Source organism: Callorhinus ursinus, unplaced genomic scaffold (genome assembly GCF_003265705.2).
Source record: "Callorhinus ursinus isolate GAN/ISIS: 27379988/994484 unplaced genomic scaffold, GSC_fseal_2.0 scaffold25, whole genome shotgun sequence".
In the NCBI taxonomy this organism is placed as follows: Eukaryota; Metazoa; Chordata; class Mammalia; order Carnivora; family Otariidae; genus Callorhinus; species Callorhinus ursinus.
Genome location: NW_027397087.1, coordinates 24,307,409 through 24,329,871, shown reverse-complemented (window position 1 = coordinate 24,329,871; position 22,463 = coordinate 24,307,409). Strand labels below are relative to the sequence as shown.

Here is a 22,463-nt window from a genome sequence, read left to right as displayed (position 1 = left end):
CAGAAATATAATAGCAAGCCACAAATTTAAGCCCATACGTAACTTTAAATTTTGGAGTAGACACATTGAAAAAAGTAAAAGGTGAAAATAATTTAAATAATTTATTTAGCCCAGTATATTAAAAATATTATCATTTCAACAGTATAAGACTCGTGATACTTTATTTTTTTTGCATTAAGTCTTTGAAATCCCGTGTATATTTTATACTTATAGAACATCTCAATTCACATTGGCAAAATTTTAAGTGCTCAATAGCCACATGTGACTAGTGATTACTGTACTGGACAGTGCAGGTTTAGGTGATTATGGTCATGATCTGAGAACAAAGAAAGTAGGGCAGACAGTAATTAGATATGGAAGAGATGGATAGGAAACTGGGCTCAGAAACATATATTCTCATCACTTAAATTATATATATTAAACATTCAAATATCTCTTGATATTTGACCATATCTGAGCTACCATTATTATTTCCTAATTGGTCTCAATCAGACTATCTTAAAAACTACACTTAATATGTTATTAACTGCATTTAAGAAACTAAAATAGAATAAATAGCCTAGTATAGTAAACCCAAACTCCTCAACCTGGCTCCCAAAAGACTCTGCAGTTTAGCTGTAACCCACCTAATCCAAGCTCCATTCCAACAACAATACAACATGCAGACTTGCCAACTACAGTCAAATTGTACTCATTCACCATTCCTCCAACTATGCCTTATATATTTTCACCTCTAGCTTGAGCTTAAAATAGTTTCCACCTAGCCCTGTAACATTGTTTTTCTTTTTACAAGGGTTTAGATTTAACTATACTTAAAACCCAATACAAGTCATATGTTCTCTATTAAACCTTTTCCTACTTCTCACCCACTTCTCATACCCATTGCTGCCAAATTTCTCAAAAGTTATCTGCACTCGAGGTCTCCACTTACTCACCTCTTAAATGCTCTTCAACTCACCACTTCATTTCCAGCCCATCACTGTACTGACATTGTTTCTGTAAAGATCACAATAGCCTCCATGTTGCCAAATCACTTGGAGAGTACTCTCCAGTATTCTATACCCCATCTCCTTCCTTCTAACACTCCTTCTCTTGGCTCCACTATACAACCCTCTCTTGGCTCTTCTCCTATCTTACTGGCTACTTCTTCTCTTACTTCTCTGTCCTCTACCCCATGCATTCAGCAGGGGCCATGTTGCCCCAGGAGGACAAAAACTGATTCCCTGGGGGGGAGTGGCCAAAAATATTTTAGCTAGTATAATGGTTTGTGGCCTTCAAAGGGCACAGCACATGAAGAAACATATAGTATGTTTGTGGTATTAAAATTTCCTGGAGTGGGTGATTAGGATAAAATATCTACAAAGGCTCCTTAGGGGGCAATAATTAAAAAAAAGACTGGGAAACACTGCTCTTCCCCATCTCTCCATGCTGGGAAACTTCAGGGGACAATCCTGACCCTCTTCTCTTCTCTCTTTATACTGTCTCTCTTAATGCTCTCATTAATTTCCACAGATTTAAATGCCATTTTTATACTGATGACTCCTAAATTCTTATCTTGAATTTCAGTGTCCGCTGGAACTCAGGGACCCTCCTGAGCAAAATCTTCCAGGTATATTCTTCTCTTAATGTTCCCTTCACCTTCATGACTAAATGAAATTTGGCTCTGCCTTAATGACACTGCAGCCTTCTCAAGTGACAGTTCTCTCTCATGCTTCTTTACCAGTGAGCCTGGAGGTGGAGCAGATATCTACTTGCTCCCTATTGTCATGTTGTCATTCTCTCTCCCCTTCCTCCCTAAAACTCCTCAGTTTTAAAACTCATACCATCAATTACTACTACCCATCATCCACCCACCTGGTTGCAGTCTTCTATTAACTTCCAGGTCAATCCTTCTCATTCCTAGCTTACTACCTCACTTGAACACAAATCCTAACATAATTTTTTGGTAATTCCAATATTAATAGAGATAATCCATCCAATAACCTAGCTTTCTCTTCCTTGATCTCTTCTTCAACAAGAATCTTATATTCTACCTTACCCTAGAAACTCATTCCCCATGGTCATACAGCTTTGTCATTACCAGGCTCCAAAAATTCTAAAGCTCCATCAGAACCCCTACAGTCCTTTAACTCCATCACATTTTTTTTTCAGCACATTTATATCTTTGTTTCCTCTTTATGCAACTCAAATCCTTGGCCCGTCATTATAATCACTCTCAACACACATCTTCAATTCTCTAGACTCTTTCTTCAACTTATTCACTTGGCAAAAACCCAACTCTGGTTAAATCCTGCCCCCCCCCCCCCCCCCCCCACTATGTAGGCCTATACTCACGCAGCTAAATGTGACTGGAGAAATCATACCACCATGCTCGCTGCTCTCACTCACTTCAGAGGTAATGCCCAGGAACATATCACATCTCCCATTCACTCTCCTACTCTTCTACAGGCAATTATTGCATACCTTCCCTCTCACATCCAACAACTCTTTCTTCATTCTCACTCTCAGCTGATGATCTGGTTCCCTATCTCACTGAGAAAATAAAAGTACTCAAAAGACCGTCTACAAGCTACCACAGCCACATCTACCCACCTACCTGCATCTATTTTTAATACATTCTGTCTCACCTCTTATTGCTACTGATGAGCTATCTATATACTATCTAAGACTAATTCTTCTATTTGTCAAAAGTACTCTTTTCAATTTCTTTCCTCCAGTTTTCTTTTTTTAAATAGCTCTGAGATGTATTTCAGATATTATAAAATAAATCCATTTAAAGTATACAATTCAATATTTTGAAAGTATGTTAACAGGATTATGAAATCATCATGATTTAATTTTAGAACATTTTTGTCCCCCCAAAAGAAATTCTGTACCCATTAGCAGTCAATCCCTATTTGCCCCCTTATCCTCTTCACCAGTCCCAAGCAACCACTATTTTACTTTCTGTCTCTATAAATGGGATCATAAAATATGTGGTCTTTTGTGACTTGACCTCTTTAACTTAGCATAATGTCTAAGTTTTATCCACATTAAAGTGTTTATCAGTACATTCCTCTTTGTGGTCAATATTTCACTGTACGGATATATCACATTTTGTTTATCCACTCATCAGTGGATGGACATTTGAGTTGTTTCCATTTTTTTGGTTATTAAGAATAAAAAAGTTTTGGGGCGCCTGGGTGGCTCAGTCGTTAAGCGTCTGCCTTCGGCTCAGGCATGATCCCAGGGTCCTGGGATCTAGCCCCACATCGGGCTCCCTGCTCAGCAGGAAGCCTGCTTCTCCCTCTCCTACTCCCTCTGCTTGTGTTCCCTCTCTTGCTGTGTCTCTCTCCGTCAAATAAATAAATAAAATCTTTAAAAAAAAAAAGAATAAAAAAGTTTCTGTATGGATGTGTGTTTTTACAAATTCCCCTGGGTGAAATTATGGGTCATACTAAGTTTAACTTTTTAAGGAACTGACAAACTATTTTCCAAAGCGGCTGTGTTAGGTTACATTGCTATTGGCTACGTATAAAGGTTTCCAATTTTCTCTTGTACCCACCCTGTCTGGTTTCCTCCCATGGACTTGTTGAAGTGGTTACCAGTGACCTCCTATGGTTCAATCAATAGTCAATTTTTAGTCTTCACGCTGCTTGACCTATTAGCAGCATTTGGTTCAGTTAATCTCCACTTTTCATTGAAACTTCATTTGGATTCTAGGAAATCAGTCTCCTGTTTTTCTTCTACCTGGCTTGAACATACCTGTTCTTCCTTCTTCCACAACTTCTAATCGTTGGCAGGTCTCACATTCAGTCCATTGATCTTTCCCCTTCTCTATCTACATTCATCCTCGTTGTGATTTCACTCAGTCTACCATTTATATATGTTGTCTGCTCCCAAATGTATATTTCTAGGCTAGATCTGCATTGCCAAATACATTAGCCAGTAGCAACATATGGCTATATAATTTTAATTAATTAAAACTAAATTTAATATTCAGGTCCCCAGGCACATTAGCTATATGTTAAGAGCTCAAGAGCCACATGTTGCTAGTAGCTACCAAACTAGATAGCAGTTATTAAACATTTCTATCACAGAAATTTCTATTGTACAGCACTGATCTAGACCTCTCCACTGAACTCTAGATTTATATATCCAATGGCCATCCTGAAATTTCCACTTGCATGTCAATAAATATCCCAAAACCAAAATCCTGTTATTCCTCCCTAAACATGTTCCTTCCATTTTTTTCCCCTGTTTTGGCTCATGTTAACACCATCCTTCCAGTTGTGCAAGCCAAAAACCAGGGGGTGAACCACTCTCACTCTACATTCAACTGATCAGCAAGTTCTGTCAGCTCTATATCCAGAATCTGACCACATTTTACAATCTCCACTTCTACTACCTTGTTTGAAGCCACCACCATCTTTTGGCGGTTGTAATAGCATCTTTTGTTGTAATAGCTTCCTGATAACCCTGCTTGTCCTTTCCTTCCCAAATTCTAATTTTAGCCAGAGAATTCTTGTTAAACTCAAAATCAGATCACATCAGTCCTCTGTTCAAATCCTCTAATGGCTTCCAAGCTCACTCACAGCAAACATCAGGCTATAATAGCCTACATACAGGGCCCGATATGACCTGACCCCATTACCTCTCAAATGTCATCTCCTTTGCACACTTCTTGGAAGTCATACTGGCTATTCACCAAAGCACCAAGCATATTTCAGCCTTCCCCATGAAACATAATTCCCAATTATGTTCCCAATTATGAAACATAATTTAGAAATCACAAAGTTTAAGAATCACTAAGCTAGACTAAAAGAGGTATAAATAGAAATTCTATTTCCAGATACATGGGTATTCAAAGTAATCTACCCTTAACTATGAGATTTCCCTAGCCAGTGAATAGGAATAAATGACTGTAATTACATAAAGAAAAGGGTCTTCCAAAAGCTACAATCTCCATTACTTCACTAAGCCTATTATTTCATTAAAAATCAGTTAGCTCGTAGTCTGGAATGGCGTAGACAAACTAACCAGCTGACCAAAAAAAAAAAAATTATTTTTCTTAAAATAAACATTTAATTACTAAAAAAACTAAAAATGTGGATTAAGATTTCCTATTTGGTGACAGTATAAATATATAAATTCCTATTTGTTAAATTGTAAAAGACCTCAGTGTGATATACAGCTATCTGCTCTGTAAACAAGTTCTACTGAAAGCAGCTGGTCTGCAAACTGCGTATTACTAGTCTGTTTTGAAATAAGAAGCTTGCATAAGAATGCAACTTAAGACACTGCCTCCTTCGTCAAGAAAATTTTGCTATGAAAAATTTCAGATGAACCAGTGTGCTTATGTAAATGTTTTACATTTTGGCACAAGCCCTTATATCACTGCAGATTGGTAACTAACACTTCATAGACTGGTATAGGTCCATGAATCATACTTTGGATAGTGATGCTCTAAATCACCTCCCGGGTCTTTAAATCCAGTCTACTCAATATTTTTTTTTAACACTTTCTACATGCAATGTCAGAATTTCTGTACCATTTCCTGTTCTGCAATTTATTAGGAATTAGTATGTAACTTGTTCTTCTCTGGAAGTTATCAGTCTCCTTATTTATATTATAGAATTTTAACGCTGGTTAGAAAAAGCCTTCAAAGGTTTAACACCCAAGAACAGTAACATACTGATACAAATTTTTAATTAAGAGATTCAAAATTATAATTTTAAAGTAGATTATATAATAGCACTTCAGAAAGATGCGATTTGGTAATATATTGCTTTGGAGACTTTATTTTGAAAGAGATATAAAATCATCCACTTTTCAACACTAACCTAAATATTCCATCAGCTGTTCAGCAGTTATGATTTCCATCATCGGTGGAAGTTTCACCTGAAAAACAAAGTATTTTTTCTATAAAATCAAATGTTTCAGGTAATTAAAGTGTTTCTTCAGTCAGAAACATAAGTATGTATGTGTACATATGTATCTACTATATGTATACATTAATATTTGTTATTAAATTCTTTATAACTAATCTTTATAAAATATGGCAAAGTCAATCTTATCACCATAAAATTTACAGGGTGATATAAGATCTCATAGAAATCTGTTTTCAAAACCAAGTGCTACCCCTTTCACCACCGACTACGATTGTCACTAGGCACTACCAACAATGTCCTACATGTTAGAGCAGTTGAAGGGCAGGAAGAGGCACCAAACATGTGAGAGGTCACCCACAGAGCAGTTTTACTGAAGACAAGTTTGAATATAGCTCAATATCCCATTACTTCAGTTTACCTTGGCCATTTTTACTGAATGACCATAATGAATACAGTATTAAAGTATTAGTCAGGGGTGCCTGGGTAGCTCAGTTAAGCATCTGCCCATGGCTCAGGTCATAATCCCAGAATCCTGGGATTGAGCCCCACGTTGGGCTCCCTGCTTAGTGGGGGGTCTGCTTCTCCCTCTCCTTTTGCCCCTACCCCGCTCATGCTGTCACTCTCTCTCTCAAATAAATAAAATCTTTAAAAAAAAAATAAAGTATTAGTCATATACTGAAGAATTCACACTGTATGATTCCACTTGCAAAGTTTAAAAGCAGGCAAGATTAAACTATATTGTTTACTGCTGCACACATGGTGACAAAATTATAAAGAAAAGTAAGGAAATGGATACTATAAAAATCACAATATGGTTGGCCCTAGGGGTAAGGGAAGGAGTTATAGTTGGAAAAAGGCATGTAAGAGCCTTCTGGGGGTGCCCGATGGGGAACAGTTCATTGAGTGTCTAACTCTTAGTTTCAGCTAAGGTCATCATCTCAGGGTCGTGGGATGGAACGCTGCGTCAGGCTCTGTGCTCAACCTGAGATTCTCTCTCCCTCTCTACCTCCCCACTGGGCTCGCTCGCCCACTCTCTCAAATAAATAAATAAATCTTTAAAAAAAATAAGAGCCTCTGGGACACTGGTAATGCTCTATTTCTGGACTTGCATGGTAGTTTCACTGACATTTTTTTTTTACAATAACTTATTAAACTATACATCTCTGTTTTATGTATTCTATGTGTTATAGTTTACAATAAAAAGGTTAAAAGTAGATACATACATTACAATCATATTTAAGTTTCTAAAATTAATTCAGCTGCAACACAGTCTACATTAATGTTTCAATTGAATTGTCAGATGAGTTACACAGATATTACAGCCAACGGTTATAAATATTTTAACTGACTTATTCAAAAGCATACTGAGTGGTATATTCATAGGATAGAAGAAAAATAAATACTGTAGGATGGAAACTCAAAGTAATTAAATATCAATGACAGGAGAAGAGTAACGTAATTTAAAATTCACCAGGAGTTATTTTTTGGGAATTATTTTCTGTTCAACCAAGGAAATCATTTAAATCATCAATTTTTCCAACAATTCCTCCAAGTGTTGAAGAAGGTGCTCTGGGTGTTTATGTTAGCAAATGTGGTAATAGCATGTTACAATATTTTGTTTGTTTTAATCAATGAATAAAATAAGTTCCAAAACAGATCTCTGTAAAACAGAACAGTTTGGTACCCTCTGAGAGCATACATGACAATTAATGCTTACAATTTTGTCATCCAGGGGATTTATCACTCAGTGAAAACTAAGATATGCCACGGAGGTTTTGATCATTATTTGATTCTAAATTGTTTTTTTTTCCTGTGTCATATTTCTCAAAAAAATTTTAATAGATTTTTTTAAGCAGTTTTAGGTTTACAGAAAATTGAGCAGAAAGTAGAGAATTCCCATATATAGTATATTTATAAACTGAAATTCATTGGCAAATTATGGTCTCCTGCCTGTTTTTCTAAATAAAGTTTTATTGCAACACTCTCATTGTTTATGTATAGTTTTGGCTGTTTTTGCACAACAATAATAGAGTTGAATCTTTCCAAGAGAGATCAAAGAGCCCACAAAGCCTAAAATATTTACTTACTCTCTGATCCTTTGTGGGAAAAGTCTGTTGATCCCTGCTTTAGACGATTTTAACTGTTTACTATAGAATATTTTATCACTATAGACTATTTTATCAAGCTATTTCAGTAGCACTATTAAAAGTTTGATATTTAAACCAGTAGTTTATATTCACTGTGAATGTTTATACTCTGAATAACTGTCAGAACAATCTAAAAGTCCCACTTACACCTAACAATGTTTCTTAAATAAGACCTATATATTCTTTTATTCCAGACAGGTCCAGTCAGAATAATATTCAGCAGAAAATTCCACAAACAGATAGCTTATCCTCTGCTTTGTTTAAAGTAGCAATCCTCTTACAAAATTGTCAAAATAAGAATTAGCAGAAGTGTCAATTGTGGCATTTCTGTCAAAATAAGAAACAAAGGCACTAACAAGTATATGTACTTGGGAAAAACATACTATAATTCTAGATTTCTACAAACATGATTTCAGGGTATAGCCTTGAAATTTCCAAATAACAACAACTGCCTACCATGTGTTGTTTCAAACATTTGGGAAAAAAAATGACACCTCTATACTGATTAAGAAGTGGGACAACAGCATACAAATATTTTAACTGACTTATTCACAAGCAGACTCAGTGAAATACTCATTTCCTGAATCCTAGCCAATAACATATTCCGGATAGTCATTAAAACTAAGGACAAATAAACATAATTGAGAAGGAACGCCTACTTCTCACTAATACTGTGAAGCTGTCAACAGATCTTTTTTTAAAAACCACAAAATGATCTTCCTGAAAGCTTGATTCTCTTTTTGCTTTCCTCTACACCATCACCTCAAAAACAAGTGCCAAAAGTTTTGTTAATGATCCAATGACTTTCAGTCCTTTGTCTCTTTAGATTTTATAAAAGAAAAAACAGGTTAGGGAATAACTAGCTAAGAATATAGAATTAACAAGTATGGTATTTTGTCTGAATCTCTAATTTTTAAATTTTACAATGAAAAAAACTCAAATGAAGTATGACCTAGGTTCTTAGGTGGTCTTCTTTTAGTAATAATCTATAACATATTGTTCTTAAGTACATGAGTACTTTAATGTATATAAAGGTAGTTGAAAGGTACTCTCTTAAGTAGTTTAAATATTCTTCCTAAAACATGAGCAAAGCTTCTTAGTATATAGTAATACATAGCTCCAAATTAAGAGTCCAAATAGAGTCTAGGAAAATAAATTATGTCCTCTCCTAGAACAAAGATTTTACTGAATTAACTGGATTTCCTGAGCAAATTAATAATGTAAGCACAGCAATAATATTTAAGTTAACAAAAGGAAAATAGCTACTCCAAATATTCAACTATACGGTAAAACCTCATTCATTCAGCCAAATTACTCTGTAATTCTTAGTCATCTGAAGAGTGAAGTGTATTTGAGAACAGACTCAAGCAAGATCAAAAATTTTTTTAATTTAAAAAAATTAAAAAAATAAAAACAAATCTTCCACGTAAAGTATTAATAAAATCTTAAACAAGAATGCAAAACATCCCAAAAATGATATGCCAAGATTTTGATACCTATGATATTGATATTCTCAGGGGAGTAGAGAAATGCAGGAGATCCAGTAATAACTAAGAAATAAGCAGTTTATATAGGTGATGGTAAGTACAAAAATGACCAAAGAACATTATTGAATGTTTAACTGGAATACCAATAAAAAGTGAGAAATACACAGTTGGAATTATAACACCTCTATAAGTTGGGGAGTTACTTGAGAAGACAAAAAGTTGAGTATTTGCCAATCTCTGCTCTTTAAGAAAGTCAGAAAAAAAATTTTAATATATTGAACTAATTGTCATTCAATTTGCATGTTATCCTTAATCCACAACAATCCTATGAAGAAGATTTTATTACCTTCATTCAAAGAATAAACTAATGCACTGAAAAGTTAATTTGTCCAAAGTAGCAAAGCTATGATGTAAACTGAGATTGAACCCTTTCCATTATACCAGTATTTACAGACTTCACAGCAAAACACTTTCTTTCAACACAAATCTTATGTAAAACACCATCTGAAATATATTTTAAATGAAGAACTGACAGAACTTTGTGAAGTGGAGGATGAGGGGTGCCTGGATGGCTCAGTAGGTTAAGCGTCCAACTCTTGATTTTGGCTCAGGTCATGATTTCATGGGTCATGAGATAGAGTGTGATGGGATCTGCATTCAGGGAGGAGCCTCTTTGAAGATTCTCTCTCTCCCTCAAATAAATAAATAAATCTTAAAAAAAAAAGAAAGAAAAGTGTAGGACGATAGGGAAAGAATAACTGAGGTTAACGCTAAGACTCAGGAGATTCTAAAAATTAAGATCCATATAATCAATATGAATGAGAAATTTGGTAAGGGAAGTTAAGTTTGTAGAAGGAAATGATGCTCAAGCAGAGAGCCTGCTTCTCCCTCTCTCTCTTGCTCTGTTCTCTCTCTCAAATAAAATAAAATCTTTAAAAAAAAACAAAACAAAAGTATGACAAAGTAGGGATTCCCTCTATTATTAAAGTAATATGGGGTGCCTGCGTGGCTCAGTCTGTTGAGCGTCTGACTCTTGGTTTTGGCTCAGGTCGTGATTCCAGTGTCCTAAGACAGAGCCCTGCACCAGGTTCCCTGCTCAGCGGAGAGTCGGCTTGGGATTCTCTCTCCCTCTCCCTCTGCCCTACCCCTGCTTGCTCTCTCTCTCTCAAATGAATAAAGAGAAAAATCATCATTTTTTAATCAATGAATATGTGTACATATGTATCTACTATATGTGTACATTAATATTTGTTATTAAATATTTTTAAATATTTATATTAAATATAAAAATACTTTTTAAAAAAGATTTTATTTATTTATTTAGAGATTTTTGAGATATTTTCTTTATTCATTTGAGAGTGCACAAGCGAGAGCACAAGCAGGGGGGAGGGTCGGAGGGAGAGTGAAAAGCAGACTCCCCACTGAGCAGGGAGCCCCATGGAGGGGGCGCAGTGCTTGATCCCAGGACCCAGGGATCATGACATGAGCTGAAGGCAATGCTTAACCAACTGAGCCACCCAGGTACCCCAAAGTAATACTTTCATAAACATAAAGATATTAAGGCAGAAACGTTAAAAAATGTTACATAATGCAATATTTAAGTTACACAAAATAGAAAAATAATAGTATAATGAATTTCCAAGTACCCATCACAAAGCTTCAACTTTTATAACATAAAGTCAGTATCATCAGAAACTAAATTTTATATTTTATATATATTTTGACTTGTTGATTTTTACAAACACATCTTTTTAAGATTTTATTTTTAAGTGATCTCTATACTATATGTGGGGCTTAAACTCACAACCCCCAGATCAAGAGTCACATTACCTACCGACTGAGCCAGCCAGGCACCCCTAAACACATCTAAATAAATGGGCCACAGCCTTCAAATATACCTATAGATGGCATTGTTTCTGATAGATAAAATGAAAGATTAAAGAAAAACTATAAAAAACACCAAGTATAGTCTAAAGTAAAGAAGCAAAATGAAAATGTATTCCAAAGCATAAATTTAGGTAAATATACCTGGTGTCAGTTAAACAGAATTAGAAATTTGAGCTTGAATTAAATTTAACGAACAGGTTTCCTTCTTTCTTGATTTGTTGGATTATTACAGCTCAGCTATTTCAGAGATTATGAATGATCATCTACTCTTCATCAGTCCTAAAGCAACACTTATAATTAATACTCCAATATTTCCAACACAGTACTTGGTCTGTTTGATAATTTTAACTGTCAACTCTCCACCAGAACCACGGCACTTACTTTCTTTGAATCACTCAAATCCTCCCAAGATGTTTAGTTTATTGATTTTTCCCATTACTTCACCTCCCCCAAAAGAAACAATCAACTGTTTCATTTTTCAACTCTAATTCCATTTACTCTCCATAAATCAGCTTTTGAAAAGCCCAATCCCTGATGTAACTCTAATGAGCCATTCTTCCTACTCCTATTTCTAGGTATTAGAGAACTACTGGGGAAAAAAAAAAAACAAAAACAAAGCAAAATTGATATTCTAAAAGTTTTTAAAGAGTACCCCCAATTTATCCATTACTGCTTCCTACTTTCTATTTATGCCTCAAATTCCTAGACATAACCTCCATGAGATTAGAATTTCTTTAAAATATAATGTACCTTTCTCACAAAATCCTCCTCTCCATGCTTTACAAGCTTTCCTTGCTAATTACTGACAAGTTCGATAGTTATTAATGACCAGGTCAATTGTTATTCTGCCAAAATGGGAGAATGAGGCTTCAATTTCCATCTGCCTCTCTCTCTCTCTCTTTTTTTTAAGATTTATTTTATATAGAGAGAGCGCATGTAAGCGAGCTGGGCAAGGGGGCAAAGGGAGAGGGAGAGAGCGAATCCACAGGCAGACTCCCTGCTGAGCGCGGAGCTCAATGATGCAGGGCCTTGCAGGGCCTGGATCCCAGTACCCTGAAATCATGACCAATATCAAGAGTCAGCTGCTCAACCGACTGAGTCACCCAGGCTCCCCCTGCCTCTCTATCTTAACATGACCTTGTCTATCTTCTTTGTCCCATTTCTTCCACTGCTTCAGAAAATGAGATTGTTGTTCCTTTCCTCTGAAGAGAACTTTACCACCTATTGTGAGGAGTCATATTATCCTGACTTTCAGCAACCTTGTCCTCACACCTGTCCTTTTTTAGCAAAAATCTTTCCTACTCCAATGGCTCCTTGATGCTGTTGCACTTGACAATAACTGACCACTTTACTACAGTCTCCCTCCCTAAGACTACTATCATGACATTGTCCTATTTCCAGTTCTCAATATCTTAAATTATGCCTATACTAGTTTCTTTTACACTCTCTCACCCTTAAGGCTTAGCATGCCTTTTTCCCCACTAAGTTTAATCTTTGTTCCTCTGTTTTCTCCATGTCTACTGAAGAGGGCATGGGAAATTACAGGCTGGAATTACAGGGAGGAATTAAGCTGGCAATCTGTAGTTCCCCACATATATTAGGATGGGAAAAAGTTGAGAATTACTGTTTACCACTCCCTATGGAGTATTCATTTATTCTCACACTTATGGCAAGTAAGCTACCATACTTACATCTATTCAGTAACTCCCCTATTCAGTTCTCTATAATTTGACCTCTTCCCAGAGACCCACTCCATGCGTTCAGAGGCACGATGAATATTTATGTCATCATGTCCCACTATCAGACATTTCCAACTTGACACAACCAAACTTTGACATCTCCCACCTAAAACATATTCTCTATCTTTTGAATGACCCAATCAATCTCTATTACCCAGATTAGAAAAGGTGGGGTTGGTCTCCTTCATTTCCTATGTCCAGTTAGTGATCAGTTCATCATTTAGGCTGCAACATTATCTTCATCAAAGAGAAGGGGCAGAGAATTCCCCAACCAGAAGGGTTATCCTCATCCATTCTTCCTGCTACACTCACTACAATCTTACCCTTAGTCTAATCTCAAACGAACAAGACCACTTTCATCACGTTATTCCTCTGTCCAGTAATTTTTAATAGTTCCCTATTATCACCTAAATATAAAGTGTAAACATCACTAGTGATGGGTCTTCTGAAATCTGACCGCTACTTTCATAACATTTACTATTTTTCTTTACTGTAGCATTTCTCAAACCTTTTAGTGTCAGGACCATTACAGTCCTAAAAATTACAGTCCTCCAAAGAGCTTTTGTCTATGTAGGTTATATCTACTCATATTTACCATACTAGAAATGAAAATTGAGAAAATTTTTAAACAGAAGAATACATAAGCACACATTCCTGTCAGAGGAATGATATCACCACACATCACATAGCCTGGGAAACTCCACTGACACTTGTGAAAGAATGAGAATGAAAAGGCAAATAACATCTTAGTATTATGAAAATATTTCTGACATCTAACACCCCTGGCTCACTTAGAGAACACCGCTTTATCAGACCTTTCATCTCTTTCCCTGTCTCCCTATTGGTGATTACTGATGAGTATTTTTTGTGTGTAGCCATAGCCTGGAGGCAGAAAGAAGGCTAAAAGCCACAGATTTATAAAATATCCTCCAAATTAATTAGCACGCCTGCTCTTTAACAGTCTAACCCAACCTATCAATTTTACGTTCTGCTATTACCATTTCCTTCCCCTCTTCCTCTGCACTCCCGACCAAGGTTGGAATCAGGAAAAAAAAATCTTTTTCTGCTTCACCATCTTTGAAGACACTATTCCTTCTGTCTGAAAGGCCTTCTCTCACTCATCCTTCAGACCCAGTTCGTAGGTTACCTCTTCTATAAAGCTTTCCCTTGATATATCCCATCCCCAGTCACCCTTCCCTCTGTAATCCCAAAGCACATTTAGAACTTATCACATTACATTGTAATTACTTATACATAGACATATACTAGCTCACTAATAGTGAGCTACATGAGGGCAGACTTGCATCTTGTTTTTGTATTTCTAGTACCTCACCCATAGTGGGAATTCAAACGTTTGATCGTTTCATCAAAGCCATGTCTTTGAAAGAGACAATTAAATGCTCATCTATCTCCCAAAATTCCAGACCAGAGGAAGGAGCAACTCTGAACTTCTGCAGTACTGTATGGAAACTAAGAGAAGAGAAAAGCCTAAAGGAAACTGTTATTCCTTCCTACAAAAAAACCTGGGGATTTCAGCCCATATATCAAGTCTAACTCCCGACTCTGACCCTAAAGGCCTTCATCAAATGGCTCTTCACCTTTTCAATCTTATTTTTTATTATTCACCGGTATGAACTTAACCACTTCTTTCATGCAAGCGCGCGCACACACACACACACACACACACACACACACACACTATCCATTCGATTTTCATCCTTTTTGTTTACACCCTTCCCTCTCCCAGAATTCCATTTCCCTATTATTTTAAATTCTATTTTTCCTTAAAAGCTTGGTTCAAGACCACAAATTCCATGAAACTCTCTGGGACTAAGCCAAAACAAGGAAAAATTTCCCCTTTTGGAATATCTAATACATTTCCATCTGTTTTCTATAACCTAAAAATTTATATTTATATAAACATATTTATATTTATAGTGCTTTGTCTTGCATTGTCCTTTAGTAATTTCAAGTAAATCAATGATGCAACCCCAAATAGCTCAACAGCTCTTCAAAAGCAGGCAGTCTTCAAGAAACATTTGAGTGCCCTTATGTACCAGATACTCTCAAGGTTTCTAATCTTATTTCTTTTGCATCAGCCCTTGCTAGTAACAGGAAAATGAAGGCACATAATAAATACTATTCCCTTTATTTGATTTTCTTCCTAACTGGTCAGAATAATCCAGGATATTTTTTTTCTAGGAAACATTTTATCAACAGATATAATTATCAATTTGGAAATAAAATGTGTGCCATAAGATGCTTCTTCTCAGCACCCTAAAACCGCAAGCTTGAGTAAGACACTTCAATTATACATGAGTCCTCGATAGACTTAAGTTTTGAAGAGCCTTTCCTTTTTTTGTTCCTTTACCTTGAATATGTCTTTTCTTATTTTAGTCATTACAGTTTTAGTTCCCTTAACATATTCTGATGCGAGGTTACTAGTAATAATGCCAAACTAAGTAGAGCCAAAGAAACAGGGCAAGTAAAAATCGGGCATAAAATGAAAACATAATCTTTGAAAACCAAGAAGTTATGGTAATTGGGCTCAGACCAATGCTTTCCCTTAAATGGAATTTGTCAAAGGGGCCACATCTTCCCTGTCACCATTTCCTTAAGTATCTTACACCCAAATGGCACAAGTATTAGTTGGAAAATCGACTAAACATAACCATCAAAACTTGCTCCTTGATAACACGGATTGATAGTAACTTCTGAAGATCATTTTCCCCAATTCTTCACTCTTTTGCATATGTGACAAGGTCAGTAAGAAGGAAACGTAGAAAAATATAGTTAAAAAAATAATCCTAGGATTTAGGATGCTCTAAGTCCTAGTTGTTTTTAAGTACATCAGCCTGAACTCTTATTTAACCACTTGAGAGACCTGGGGTTGCCGGCAATTCTTTAGGAAATACATGTAAGAATATTCTTTGGACAAAGGAGTCCCATAATGAATTTCAAGAGAACAGAGTACTGATGAATGAGGAAAGAAAAGAAGCCGTCAGCTGACATGCAGCAGCTTCTTCACCCCGTTTCCCCCCTCCCCAAAAGCGGTAGGAAATAGCTGCAGAATGTACCTTCCAGGCCAGAAGCAAAACATTGAGGATGGCCAGCAAAGGGCAGGGTCCATTCTCATTCTGAGTGATGATGGGTGTGTTCTCTTCCTTCCACTGGATCCACTTGATGTGATAGACAGACTGTCCCGGGAAGCGTTCCTTGGAGGCCGCCAATACCTGAGCTTCCTCCCCCTCCTCCTCCTCTTCTTCCCGGCAGAGAGGCACAGCCCCGGGCAACACCGCCGCGCCCGCGCCCCCCTCCTCCTCCTCCCCAGGGACCCTGTTCTCCGCTCCCTCCTCACTATTAAACTCAGAGCTACTGGGGAAAGAATGCAGGTTAGAGAACGACTCCAGGGAGTCCAGGCTCGGCGATTCCCCAGGAGGGCTCGGGTCGCTGCAACTGCTGCTGAGGCCGCCGGCGCTGCTGGGCTCCTCGGACCCGGCGGCCGCCAACTCTGCCCGGCAGGTGCCGGCGGCATCCGGGCGGGGGCCGGCGTCTCCGGCCGGACCCGATCCATGGTCCGCTCCGGCCTCGGCTGTCTCCGGGGAGGCGGTCACCTTGTGCTGCCCTCTCGGAGGCGTCTTCTGGGCGGAAGGATTCTTCAAATCGCTCTCCTTTAAGTCCAAGCCCGGGAAGGAGCTGCAGGGTCCGGGAACCTGAGGAGAGCCAGCGGGAGAAACCGAGTCCAAGAGGCTCCTCCCGGCGGCCGCCGCCCCCTGCCCATTCCCGCCGCTGCTCTCCGCCGCCCATACTCCAGGACCATCCCCAGCGGCGAGCCTGGTCTCCGGTTGCCCTTCCTGCGGAGAACCTGTCCCTGGCGCTGGCTCGGCGGCCACCCCGTGTTCTAGCGGCTGCAGGCTCCCGGGGCCGCTCTCCATACCCAGCCGCCAGCCCCTCACTCTAAAGAGACCGCGGCGGGTTCTCTTCAGCCAGCGCCTCAGACGCCATGACAGCGGCACTGGCAGCAACAGCGCCCTTGCGCGGCCTCCGCCAGGCACGTCACGGGGAGGGCACCAGCGCGCGCGAGCGCGCCACCGCACTATCCGCCGGCTCCGGGCGAGCCTGCGCGCCGCCCGGTGAGGCCGAACCGCGCAGCGGCCCTCATGCGGCCCCGCCCCTCCTGCGCGCCCGCCTGCCTGAGATCGGACTCGGAAGGCGGGGCGTGGCGGGCGTGGCTAGGAGGGAGTGACCAGAAGGAAAACATCCTTTCACTATGTGGCCGGAAGTTGAACTCTGGGGCAACCCGACCGCGCGCGGCTTCTTTAAAGGCGAGGCGGGCGGCGTCTAGTTTGTTGTGACCCTTCTGATCTGGGTTGCGTGTGGCCCAGCCTAGGGCTCAAGAATGGGGGGGTTGGCGGTGTTTGTGTTATTTGGAAAAGAGCTCGTCCCCGAAGAGCTCAGGAGATGTTTCCTCGGCTTGAAATATGGAAAATTGAAGGAATTTTTTTACGAGATGCAGATTTTTAAAGGCTGGAATCTACTCGAGGTGTTTGGATTACTACACCGCATAAATCCCAGTCTCCCAGGGTTTTGGCTGAGAAACACTGGGCTCCCCACCAGCTGCTGGTGAAAACGTTCGCCCTACTTGAGGCGCCAGTACGGTTGTGGATATTGGCCTGCGCAGCAAAAAAAAACAAAAACAAAAACAAAAAACCAACAACAAAAAAGAACCTGGGTAATTTGGGCCAGTAATAATAGATTAGCTTGTGCCTGAATTAGCCAAGTCTTTGCGGTTTTGTTAACTTGGCCTCACTTTGGATAGAGTGGGAAGTGCCTGTTCTTGAAAGAATTTTCTAATTAGAATTGATTCGTCTTAAAGCCGCGCAATTTTCAGAGAGGGCAGAGTAGCCTGGACGTTTTGTTCGTGACAAAATGGGATTTGGATCCTATTATGACCTGTTCTCGACAAGGAGCTCCCCCCCCCCGGCCTTGTTTTTAGTGTTTCATCATTTTTTTAGACCCCAGAGATACAACAATTGACAAGACAGGTCTTACTTTGTAGTTAGGCATGTGAATACCTGACACCTAATGGAATGGTATCTGTATCTCTTTTAGTTAGAAAAGGTAGACAAAATTACAAACTAGTTTCATTCACTCATTTAACACATTTCAGGACCAAGTACACTGCTGGATACTGTGGCACTGGGGATGCTCTGGTGAATAAGACAAAGAGTTTATATCTTCTTTGGGTTTACTGTCTAGTAATTTTTTTTCTTATTGCTATATTTTTAATACTTGCTTGGGAAGTATGGTTTCCTGAGAATACAGAAGATGGAGCTTCTTCCACCTTTTCGCCTTAACACAATATTGTGAAAAATAAATAAATAAATAAATAACTGAAGGTATAGTAAATAAATAAATAAATAAATAAATAACTGAAGGTATAGTAGATGAATAATTGAATGACTGGATAATTTACAGGCCAGAAACCACAGAGCCAAAACATCCGGAACACATGTCTTAATAGCCTTTCACTATTAAAAAAAAAAAACAACAACAAAAAAAAAACCTGCTTAGATAGGAGAGTACTTGCTCTGGTAGTTTTCACTCGTATATGTTTCAAATGCTCACATGCATAATTTAATTATTTATAATAGAAACAGAACCAATTTTTCTTTTTATATGTTGTCAGCAATTACATAAGCCAATATGAACAGTGGTGAAAATGTACATATCTAATTATTTAAGTTTGTGAAAATGTACATAGTTATTTTCCTAAGGAGGTGGGGAGTGGTATCTAGGGAGAAATGCCAGAAGACAATAAACTGAAAAATGTCTCATTCTTTTTTGCATATATGTACATATATATATATAATGAGGTAAAATATACCATTTTAAAATACAATAGTTACTATCCAAACTTTTTAAATTATTTTCCAAAGTTACAGATATAACAGTCTTAAAGTCCAATAGTTATATAAAAACAAAGCAGTTCCCTGCTCCATTCCTCTACATTTTTGAGTCCTGTTCTTTAGAAGCAGTCTTATTCAACTTTTAGTTATTCCTTAGCTCCTTATACCCGAATTTTTGAGTAACATCATTACACTCTGATTTCTTCATTTAAAAATCGTAGATTTTGTTTATTGATTTATTCTTATGGGAGCTGAGGATTTAGTTCTTTTCTCTCATACCATTCTTCCTCCTCTTGCTCCAGCCTCCCAATTACTTCAAAAATTTTGATTAAATAAGGTATCAAAGTTTAAAGGATCAGACTCATGTGACTATTTTTTACCATTTAAGTCGGGTATTTTACTATGACTGCGATTACATTTATTTTTTTTGTTAAAGTTTTTGTTTTTCCTGGAATTAACAATTACCTCATTGTTTCGTTTGTTTGCTTAACTCTTCACCTATCACTAGCTCAACCAAAGACTTACCAGAACAGTCAAACCTATCAGGTTACCACTCAGATCCATTTTAATCTTGGGTATATCCCTCCTCAAACACTTACATCTCTTGCTCTGATCTAAATTTACCGTTTTACAGGGCTGCTGCCCAGCTGTCATCCTGGGACTTCTCTTCACTATTGTCTTAGGAGTTCCTTCCTCCTCATTTGCATGTGGATTCCTTTCTTTCTTGGATCTCCTGTCTTCTTTCTTTGATTTGGTGGAACATATTCTTATTTAGCTTCCTGAGAAAGAGTGCATAGGAAGCACATTTTTGTAGATTGTGTATGTCTGAAAAAAGACCTCTATTTTACCTTTACGTTTATAAGGTTTGGCTAGATATAAAATTCAATGTTGGAAATACTTTTTCTTCATTTTGAAGTCATTGATCATCATCTTTGAGCTTCCAGATGATTATAATAGTCTGAGACTCCAGAACCTTTGTATATAACCCATGTCTTCTCTCTGAAGTTTATTCAATTATCTCTTTCTTCTTAGTGTTCTGACATTTCAGTATTTGATATACTTTTGGGTGGGTCTTGCTTTATTCATTGGGCTGCATACTTGGTGATCACATTCAATGTAGAAACTTATGTTCTTCAGTTCTGGAAAATTTTCTTTTTTCATTTCTTTTGTAATTCTTATTTATTCTTTCATCTTATTTTTTTGTTCTACTTTCTGAGAGATTTTCTCAACTTTATCATTCAATTCTTTTTTTTTTTAAATTTTATTTATTCATTTGCAAGATGGACAGAGAGAGAACAAGCAGAGGGAGAGGCAGAGGGAGAGGGAGAAGCAGACTCCCTGCCAAGCAAGGAGCCCGATGTGGGACTCAATCCCATGACCCCAGGATCATGACCTGAGCTGAAGGCAGACGCTCAACCATCTGAGCCACCCAGGCGCCCCTTTAATTCTTTTTTAATGCATTGTTTACTGGTACTATTGTATATTTAACTTCCAAGAATTCTTTCTAGTTCCTTTTTATTGCTTAAAGGCACCTGACCTTTCATCTCTTAGAATATTGATCACAGTTTTTAATGTATCCTTTACATTTTTCAAAGGATGTCTGAACAATATGCTATAAAAAGTATACTTAGTATGGAGTTACTGATAGTGTCAGAGAATGAGATATGGGGGATACAAGTGTAAAACATTGATTTTACTTTTTGGAAGGGCAAAATTTGTTTTGGGAAATAAGATATAGTCACATGAAATGTTGAGAATATGTCAATTAATAATTAATACTAAGTGAGTGGTGGGGCACCTGGGTGGCCTAGTCAGTTAAGTGTCTAATTCTTGATCTCAGCTCGGTCTTGATCTCAGGGTTGTGAGTTCAAGCCCCATGTTGGGCTCCACATTGGTGTGGAGCCTACCTAAAACAAAAAATACTGAGTGGTACAAGCAATAACATAAAAATTCAGATGAGGAAAATCTTTTAGTATGAGATAATTGAGGAATTAAGCTACATTATCCTAATTAAAATCACAGACCAATTGTTATCTCAGGCTTAAGAAACCCGAAAAATATATCTCTAACTCAAAATTATTATTCTTTTAAAGTTCTCTGCTTTTTAAAGTTGGATCATGGCTTTTTTAGCTACCATGACAGAAAACTTGGTACGATCTTTGACTTTTACCCTAATTTATTTACTGATTATTATCTCATCTATCAAGTCTTACTGACATTATACACCCCTTTTCTCTCTATTTCATTCATCTATAGCCTCTACCCTTGCTGAGTCTTTATCATCTTACTACTAATGTGTATCAGCATTCTAATTATTCTCTGGCCTATGATTTTTTCTTCCTAAATCCTCATCTCCCATAGGAATAAATCAATAAACACTATCTACAGTTTTTAAATGAAGAAATCAGAGTGTTATCATGTTACTCAGAAATTGGAGGTAAGGAACTAAAGAATATCTGGGAGTTAAATGAGACTGCTTCTAAAGAACAGCACTCAAAAGTGTGAAGGGAGAGGGCAGAGAACTGCTTTGTTTTTATATAAACTATTTGACTCTTTAGACTATTACATCTTGCTTTTATTTTGGTTGATAGTTGTACTAGAAATAATTTGAAGATTCTTTATTATCAGCTGAACCAAAATTGGGTCAGAGCAGATTGCACAGGTATGGGGCATATATACCTTTACTTCTTTTCTCTTAGCTTCCTACTCAAGACATGGTGGTAAAATCGTGAGTTAAAATCAAGTGTTTCCATGTAACTCAAATTGCACTGGCTCTGGCCTTCAACTGCTTATGCAGAAATTCCAGCCTCCTGCAAAGTACATCCCCTATTTAATTATTTCTGAGAGCCCCCATGAGGAGTCCCACACCTGTTCAGAAACAAATCCAATCCTATGATATTCTACCAGGTGCTGCTTCTACTCCATGCTGCTTTACCAGATGCTAGTCTGTCCTGGTGGTATTAAAGATGCATGATGGTGAGTGGAGGAAAGTGACCTTCTTTTCCCTTCATTATAGCTCTAATATGCTAAGTATTGGTGAAAGAATTTTTTTAAAAAATTTTACTTATGTAGTTCTTTTTAAGAGTGGGACCTAAATTTGGGTCTAGATAGGCTGATCAGGAATGAATTCAAGCATTGTATTCCATCACCTTCAACTCAAAATCCCTATTCTGCTGGTCTTATGACAATGGTTAAGGTTTTGTTATTGGATCAACTATACCATGCCTTAAGACACCTCTCCTCAAACATACTCCTACTGGTTTGCTAGATTTCTCTCAACTTTAGTACAATTATTCTCAAAGTGTGATTTTTGGATTAGTAGTATTAATAGCACCTGGGAACTTACTAAAAATGATAATTCTCTAAGCCCACCCCAGATCTACAGAAGCAGGACCTCTGTGTGTAGAGCCCAGCGACACAGAGG

General features: G+C 37.8%; 1 protein-coding gene and 1 pseudogene across 4 annotated transcripts in view; both read right to left on the bottom strand.

Annotated features, from left to right (window-relative positions):
• The window catches only part of MINDY2 (MINDY lysine 48 deubiquitinase 2), a 72,928-nt gene extending 55,055 nt beyond the window's left edge, over positions 1-17,873 (bottom strand). For all 4 annotated transcript variants that reach the window (XM_025884045.2, XM_073877084.1, XM_073877083.1 and 1 more), the window contains exons 1-2: positions 16,208-17,873; positions 5,823-5,880 (exon numbers count right to left, since the gene is read on the bottom strand). In XM_025884045.2, the coding sequence (XP_025739830.1) occupies positions 5,823-5,880; positions 16,208-17,065 (916 nt within the window). In that variant the 5' untranslated portion in view covers positions 17,066-17,873. The remainder of the gene's footprint in view (positions 1-5,822; positions 5,881-16,207) is intronic.
• Positions 1-22,463, bottom strand: part of LOC112832848 (ATP synthase peripheral stalk subunit d, mitochondrial pseudogene) — a 407,341-nt pseudogene that overhangs the window by 370,267 nt on the left and 14,611 nt on the right.